This window comes from Apodemus sylvaticus, chromosome X, assembly GCF_947179515.1.
Source record: "Apodemus sylvaticus chromosome X, mApoSyl1.1, whole genome shotgun sequence".
NCBI classification, from domain to species: Eukaryota; Metazoa; Chordata; class Mammalia; order Rodentia; family Muridae; genus Apodemus; species Apodemus sylvaticus.
Window position 1 is genome coordinate 74,314,894 of NC_067495.1, and position 8,782 is coordinate 74,323,675.

General features: G+C 37.1%; 1 protein-coding gene across 1 annotated transcript; it reads left to right on the top strand.

Moving 5' to 3' along the window:
• Nucleotides 1-2,721: 2,721 nt before the first annotated feature.
• Nucleotides 2,722-3,189, top strand: LOC127674979 (ubiquitin-conjugating enzyme E2 D2-like). The gene has a single exon (XM_052170850.1). It carries the CDS (start codon nt 2,722-2,724, stop codon nt 3,187-3,189), a length of 468 nt encoding a protein of 155 aa, XP_052026810.1.
• Nucleotides 3,190-8,782: the final 5,593 nt, after the last annotated feature.

Below are 8,782 nucleotides of genomic sequence, written 5' to 3' on the forward strand. Positions count from 1 at the left end.
TATCATTCAAAATAGTGCATTGACTGAGAAAGTACAACTTTGTCTCTTTTTCAAAGAAAAGAAAATTTTCCTTGCATTTTTAATATTTTAGCTTGAGCCTGGAGAGATTATTCATTGATTAAAAGTATTTGCTACTCTTGCAGAATAGCAAGGTTTGGTACCCAGCACTCACAATATAACTCAGCCATTCATAACTCTAGTCCCTTTCTAGGCAAAACACACACAGACACACAGACACATACCACATATACATATAAATAACTTATCCATATAAAGTGAAATAAAGCTTTAAAAATATACCTGCATTAGAATAAGTTATCTGTCATCATTTTTTTCTTTTGGATTGTTGAACAAAACATTTTAAATAATGTGTGGTTTTCTGCTTTAAAATGACATGGCCTGCAGGCAAAAATTCTACACTACCTATAGTAGACCTACAGTTAAGCATATTTACCTGAAGGCTGAATTGATCCAAATGGAATATATTCATTGATTACAATACATTTCTATAACACATTCTAAAATTTGCACAACAGTTGTGTCCACATTAATTTGATTGGGAATGAACTTTAAAAACAGCCATAAGAATATTGAATGCAATTATAAAGTTATAGTTTTCTTTTTATAGTTCAATTATTCATCAAAGTATGTTGATAACATAATAATGCATACCACGAAGTTTAAGGTTTAAGCAACATTAGTTTAGCACTTAAAAAAAGTTTTCAGAAATGCTTTATTATTCTTACACTTAAAATATATTGAAGTTACTACAAAGCTGACTAACCTATTATAATTTTCAATGGTTGTGGAAAAGTTAGTGATATGCTTTCTAAATGGAGGTATGGTGTGGCAGAAGGGGTGCACCCCCTCCCTTGAGGGACCAGCCATATGATGGTCTAGTATAGAATGAAGTTTATTTGGGGGCACAGGAAGGAGGATGAGAAGGAAGTAGAGGCAGAGAAAGAGAGGGGATAAAGAAGAGAGAAAGAGACGAGAGGGGAAGGAGAGAAAGGAGGAGGGAAGTGAACACATTGGGTGGGGGGAGGATGAGGCCAAACAATCCCAGGCTCTTACCTGGCTGTTGCTAGGTAACTGCTGGGTGGAGTCTAGAAGGAATGCTAACATCCCAACAGTTAGAATGTTTAAGTCCAGAACCTAAATTTTAATTTCTTAGGCAATCTTTAGTACTTTTAATAGTTCTTGGGAAATACACTTTTTTGTACTGAGAGTAAGTCCACACAGTTTACCAAAATCCATAAAGAATAAGTATATCCTTATTGTAACACACCATAAACTGTTTAAACTTTCAAAGTACAAAACTGAACCCACTTTCTTGTCCCATTTTTCTCTTCATTTCCAAATTGTCAGATTATCAGTGTCAATGTCTTTAATACTGAGAAGTACTAGTCACGTGTTTGACATGAGTTATACTACAGTATTCATAAGTATCAGTGGGAAACAATCAAAGAAAATTATAGGACTATTACCAATTCAAGAAGAATAGACAAATGAAAACAATATGCCTAGTCCTAGAGTAGTTTTTATACAGGAGGACTTTTAAAAATTAAGAGCAAGATTACCTACTATTATTATATTAGGTATGACTACTGTATTGGTGTTACATTTACTGCTTCCAAATTATGCAAACCATAGCAAGATCTTATTATTTTTTCTTCCCCTTTTCTGTCAAACTTTTATGAAGTTACATTTTTAACATCAAAGTTAAATTTTTGAAGATTTTAATTCATTTGATTTTTATAAAATTTAACTGATATTTACTTTAAGCAATGTTTTCGCAGCATTAAATTTCCTAAAGTTATTCATACTCCAGAATGTAATCCTTAAGAAACATAAAATTATTTTTTTTTTCGAGACAGGGTGTCTCTGTGTAGCCCTGGCTGTCCTGGAACTCACTCTGTAAACCAGGCTGGCCTCAAACTCAGAGATCTGCCTGTCTCTGCCGCCCAGAGTGCTGGGATTACAGGCATGTGCCACCACCGCCCGGCCAAAATACCGAAATTATAGCAAAAGTATTGTAGTGAATATAGGGACATTGACTGACATATTCTGAATGGGTAGAAGAGGTTCACTGTGACTCATTAGATCAAAGTCCAACTGCTCTATGAAGCTGTGAAGCACCACCAGCTTCAGCCATTTCCCCTTGGTCCCAACAAGCTCCTCTGCTACGTTATTCTAATGCAAACACGCACAATGACCTCACGTTGACCCCACCCACTTTGACTCCAAGTTGACTCCACATTGACTTACATGCCCTTCACTCATTAGTATGCTGTCTGTGACGTCATAGAATATCCTTTAACGGTTATCCAGGTATTCGCAGTCCTGCTGCCCTGCTAGTGGCATGCTGCCGGGAGCTGGAGAAAATAAGCCTCTCCAGACTGCTGTGTTTCCTAGCAGTTGTTTGGCTTCCAGGCATCACAACCTTCCAGCAAGCACCCGAAGCCATAGGAGGGAGTCTTTGTAGCCCTACAGGTACAATTAAGTAACTAATGCTTCCAGCCCCTACCCTCCCTCCTCTCTCTTTCCTCTCTCTCTCTCTCTCTCTCTCTCTCTCTCTCTCTCTCTCTCTCTCTCTCGTCTCATCCATCTCTGAATTTCGCTTTAATATTCTGACTTAGCCTCCTTCAGGCTAATCATCTGACATTTTCTCATCTCCCTAGGTGCAACAGAGCCATCTACCAGCTGCCATACTCATTGAAGATGGTTAATTCAACTTTGGAGGCTATGGCTCTTAAACGAATCCAGAAGGAGTTACTTGCTTTCTCTCAAGATCCCCCGGCTCAGTGTTCTGCAGGGCCAGTGGCGGAAAATATGTTTCATTGGCAAGCGACTATAATGGGGCCCGAAGACAGCCCCTACCAGGGAGGGGTTTTTTTCCTGTCCATCCACTTTCCGACCAACTATCCCTTCAGGCCTCCCAAGGTTTCGTTCATGACCCGAATTTACCATCCAAACATTAGCAAAAATGGAAGCATCTGTTTAGATATCTTGAATTCTGAGTGGTCACCTGCACTTACGATTTCCAAAGTTCTTCTTTCCATCTGCTCTCTTTTATGCAATCCAAACCCAGAGGACCCTCTGGTTCCTGAAATTGCGAAGGTCTACCGAAAGGATTTAAGGCAATATTGTAGATTGGCGCGAGAGTGGACCGAAAGATATGCAATGTAATTTCAACATATAATGGTCATAATAATAAAAACTGGTGATTCAATTTATCACTCATTTTTTTTTCTTCATTCGAGCAAAGTGACGCCTCTTTAATCAGGGGTGGAAATAAAGGGAAAACGAATGAGATATGAGGAGAGTGAGTGAGGTGAAGAGTGTATGGATTGGATATGGGGAGGGGAGAGGTAAAAAGGGGGCAAATGGGTGGGAGTTAGGGGGGTGGAGAATGGCAGAGGTTCATGAAAAGGGAATACGGATTGGAGGTGGGGGTGAGAAAAAGAACAAAATTTTTGGATGTGGAGGACAGGAGTGGGGATGTGAAAGGAGGGCAGATGGAATGATGTGGGGTAGATAGTGGGTGAATGATAGGGAAATTGGGAGGTGAGGAGAGGGCAGATGGAATTGGAGTTGGGGGAATATGAGAAGTGGAGATGGATGGGGTGTGGGGAAAATAGGGGGAGAGTGAGAAGAAAAAGTTGCTGGGAGAGTAGAAGAGTTGATACTGGAAAACAGATAAAATGAATTTCAATTTATATTTGCCAAAACTATTTCTTTACTGAATCAGAACTGGAAAACAAAAGATGACATGGTGGCTTTAGGATCTAATGGTAAGCAGTCCCACCAACCAATAACGTGGGTTGAGACAGAATTTCACTATGTAACTAGTGCTATCTTCAACCTCATTAGGTAGTGCATGCTAGCCAGAATTTCAGAGCCTTCTGCCCTAGTCTCCTGGGTTTTGGCATAACACACTTGACATTAGAGATTTCCCCATTTGCACAAGTGACAGCTTGTTCTGGTTAAGTTTTGACGCTATTTTAAGATCCATATTTATCTGGACAAAATTGAATGGATTAGGAATTGGTATAAGTAAAATGTTTGGTGCATGTCACTACACCTAGATTTTTATGTGGGTACTAGAAAACCAAAAACAATTTCTTACATAGCACTTTACTAAGCCATCTATCCAGCATGGAATAAACTTTTTTTCATTCAGAGTTTTCTATGAACAAGTATTGCTTCCAAGCTTGGGGAGATAATGAAATCTGACAGAAGGATATACTGAATAAAAATTGTTCATCTCAAACTGAGACAAACAAGATGGGGCTGGAAACAATATTTCTAAGGGACACTTAGTGATCTAGTTTCTCAATTCACACTCCATTTCCTTATTTTCATTTCCTCACAATTATGACACCAAATGTTTAAAAGTTAAGTTGAAGGTCCTTTTAAACAAATATTTCTTACTCTAATAACATCCTTAAAGTTCTAAAAAAAGGGGGGGAGGCTAACAAGGAACTTCCAAAGATGCAAAGATGTTATTTATTGAGTTAGAGTTTGTTTTCTGTTGACAATGTAGGGCAATATTAACTTGGAATTAATGATAGTTGAAATTTTGTTATTTGGATTGCTTTTCAGTGGTGAAAGGGAGCCAGGGAGGAAGTATGGGATGTGGAAGCGTTAGAGGGTGGACCAGGAGGGGAATATAATCCGGAGTGTAAAAAACAAAAGAAGGGGGAAAAAGAAATAAAAAAAAATATTAATTGTTCTGAGAAATAAAAACAAAACATATAAAACCAGGGAATCAGTTGTCCACCTCAAGTGTTAAATCAAACACTTGAAAGTTTTTAGAGGTTTTCTTGTTATGGTAATTCTTAAATGCCCTCACAAGCAAATTTGAATGTTTGCTCTCTAATGTACAATGATATTTGGGGAGTTGGAAGAATTTTAAGGGCACACACTCTAACTTGCAGACATATGTCACCAAGGGTAGAATTTGAAGGTACTTGTCCAGCTGTTGGTTTCTGGTTACTCTGCTACCTGATCTACAACAAAGTGAAACATTTGCCACTATGATCTTCCCTGTACTTCCCCAAGAGAGATGGAGTGAGCCTTTCTGAAACCATGAGACAAAAAGGAAGCTTCCCATAAGCATCATCTGTCAATTACTTTTTCATTTTGTCCACCAATTAATTATCAGAATGATATTTTCATTCTGGGTACCTTTGGAAATGAGATTGCCTAAGATCAAGCCCATAGAAAGTCATGTACTACTAAGGTGAAAATTTTAATTTTAAGAGAAGGATCCTTTTTTTTTAAATTTTTTTTATTCGATATAATTTATTTACATTTCAAATGATTTCCCCCTTTCTAGCCCTCCCACTCCCCGAAAGTCCCGTAAGCCCCCTTCTCTTCCCCTGTCCTCCCACCCACCCCTTCCCACTTCCCCATTCTGGTTTTGCCTAATACTGCTTCACTGAGTCTTTCCAGAATCAGGGGCCACTCCTCCTTTCTTCTTGTACCTCATTTGATGTGTGGATTATGTTTTGGGTATTCCAGTTTTCTAGGTTAATATCCACTTATTAGTGAGTGCATACCATGATTCACCTTTTGAGTCTGGGTTACCTCACTTAGTATGATATTCTCTAGCTCCATCCATTTACCTAAGAATTTCATGAATTCATTGTTTCTAATGGCTGAATAGTACTCCATTGTGTAAATGTACCACATTTTTTGCATCCACTCTTCTGTTGAGGGATACCTGGGTTCTTTCCAGCATCTGGCAATTATAAATAGGGCTGCTATGAACATAGTAGAGCATGTATCCTTATTACATGGTGGGAAATCCTCTGGGTATAAGCCCAGGAGTGGTATAGCAGGATCTTCTGGAAGTGAGGTGCCCAGTTTTCGGAGGAACTGCCAGACTGATTTCCAGAGTGGTTGTACCCATTTGCAACCCCACCAGCAGTGGAGGAGTGTTCCTCTTTCTCCACACCCTCTCCAACACCTGCTGTCTCCTGAATTTTTAATCTTAGCCATTCTGACTGGTGTAAGGTGAAATCTCAGGGTTGTTTTGATTTGCATTTCCCTAATGACTAATGAAGTTGAGCATTTTTTAAGATGCTTCTCCCATCCGAAGTTCTTCAGGTGAGAATTCTTTGTTTAATTCTGTACCCCATTTTTTTTAATAGGGTTGTTTGGTTTTTTGGAGTCTAACTACTTGAGTTCTTTATATATATTGGATATTAGCCCTCTATCTGATGTAGGATTGGTGAAGATCTTTTCCCAATTTGTTGGTTGCTGATTTGTCCTCTTGATGGTGTCCTTTGCCTTACAGAAACTTTGTAATTTTATGAGGTCCCATTTGTCAATTTAAAGATTTGTTAAGACAACTGGGAAGATCCCATAATAGTTAAGAACAAGCATATTTGAAACTCACCTTTCCTAGTAGAAGTAGTTCATCCCTTAAAAAATACATTAAAGTTATTTTTGCTGATGAAATTCTAATGATTTTTCTAGAAAATTTGGTGAATTTTCTATAAGATCTTCGGACAAGATTTAAAATTGCCTAAGATCTATCTAGCCACACATTTTTGTTATTTGGCTTAAAAGGAGAATTATGTTGGAGAATATCCTTAAATATGAAGTATAAAGTAGTTCATAAGATATTACTCTATTCAAAAATACCATACTTTCCCCCTCTCCATATATGGGTAGAAATCACAGAATATGTGTTTTAGTTTATACTAACTTTTTGATGTAATAATAATTAAAGCAAATTAAGTCTATGGACTTAGGCTTCCTAAGCAGAAATTCCAGATATAGTTTTGTAGCTCTTCCAGACATCGAAGAAAGGGCCATCTCTACTATATTTAAGTGCTTGAAATACTGCTCAGGAAGGGCCCTAAAGATTTATGAAGAAATGTTGGGCTGAATTGTCATTTAAGTTCTTTCTACACTGAGAAAATTGTGTAATATATGTTTTATAGTTATGCTATAGGAATTTTTAAGTCTAGCTCCATAATCATCTTTAACCTCTGACAATTATTTTCTATAAATCAATACATCGATAGCTAAGAGGACACAACTACCACTGAAGCTGGATACCTAAATTATATGGCTCAAATGAAGATACTTCATTGCTGACTGGAATAGACATCAAATTCAAAGCAGAGTTATCCTGATGAGGAGACCTATGCCAATGTCTTGTGAATGATGGCATTTTTTAATGTAATATAAAATATTCCACTAATTCTTAGTGGATCTGTATAAATAAGATAATTGAGGTAAAGTAGAATAAATACTAATTTATACCATTAACTGAATCAGAATAACACACATTACTATATAGAAGCAGTACTATGCATCTTCCAAAGGAAAGATGCTAGTATGTTACCCCATACTTATCAACGTTATTTTGTCTGAGTCATCCCTAAAGTAAATGCTTGCAGTGCAGTAAAGCTGATTATTAATGTGACTATGTATACTATTCAATATCCATTGAGAGGGGTAAAATTTAAGACATAGATGAAAGAAATTGAAGAGATACCAGAAGATGAAAAGATTCCCCATTGTTCATGGAGTGGTAGAATTTATGTTGTGAAATGCTATCTTATACAAATTCCATGCAATCCCCATCCTATTGAACTTCTTTACAAAGATTGAAAAGTAATCTTGCATTTCATTTGGAAGCAAAAAATAGCCACAGTTTTAGCCAAAACAACTCTGAACAATAAAACAGAAAACAAGATAAAACAAAACAAACAAAATCTTCTTGAAGTACTAATTGCCACTCCACATTTCAAGTTATACTATACAACTATAGTAATGAAATCATATGATATTGGTATAATAACAAATACATTAAAGAATGGAATAGAACTGAAGACCCATATATAAACCCTTGCTCCTACAGCCACATGGATTTTGACAAACATTAGCAAAAAGAGAGCATCTTCAACAGATGATACTGGAACACACTGAATAACTAATTGTAGAAGAATGATTCCTAATTCACTCTTAAACAAATTCCTAAACAAAGTCCTAATCCTAAACAAAACATATCTTAAATGCATAGCAGACCTCAATGGAAAACATGATGCCTTGAATCTGATCAAAGAGGGGTAAAGAGAAAGAAGAGAAGGAAAAACAAAGGGAAGGGAACTAAAAGAAAACTGAATTCACATCTTAATTCTGAAGTCAAATTTTCCACTTGCTAGGATTATGTCAGTTTTTTATTTGTATGACACTTCAGCTTGGACATAAGAACTGTCCACATTATGAATAATAATATGGCTCACATAAAGTAAATTAATTTAAATGTTAATTTCAAAAATAAAATTGAGAAGAGAGGCATTAGCATAAGTGGTAGGAGTTAAGAGAAAGTAAAGGAGGGAATGGTTATGATCACAAAATATTGTCTGCCTACGTGAAATTATCAATAATAGAAAGGAAATGTAGTGACATTGAGGTTTGAACTCCCTGAGGTTGTGACTATACACATCAGAAAACCTGGAGATAGAGGCCAATATCATTCAATTGCAGAGGAAGGGCTCCATAGGCCCCAACACTCACTAAGGAGCTATAGGCAGTTAATGATAATTGGGGATGGGGTAAGAGCTACCTTTCCTTGAAGAATTATAGACAGTTAAGTGTTGATTGTGGAATGTCTCATGAGACGTGGCCCCTCTCCAAGGATTTGTAGGCAGTTAACTGCTGCTAATGGGGTTCCTATAATATGATACTATACTCCCAAGGATTTGTTACTGGGGGAAGGTGCTCATTAAGCACTATGTCTTCCCAAACATCAGTAGAC

What these genes read in the sequence shown, in the direction of transcription:
- LOC127674979 (XM_052170850.1), top strand. Translation starts at nt 2,722, where the DNA reads ATGGTTAATTCAACTTTGGAGGCTATGGCTCTTAAACGAATCCAGAAG.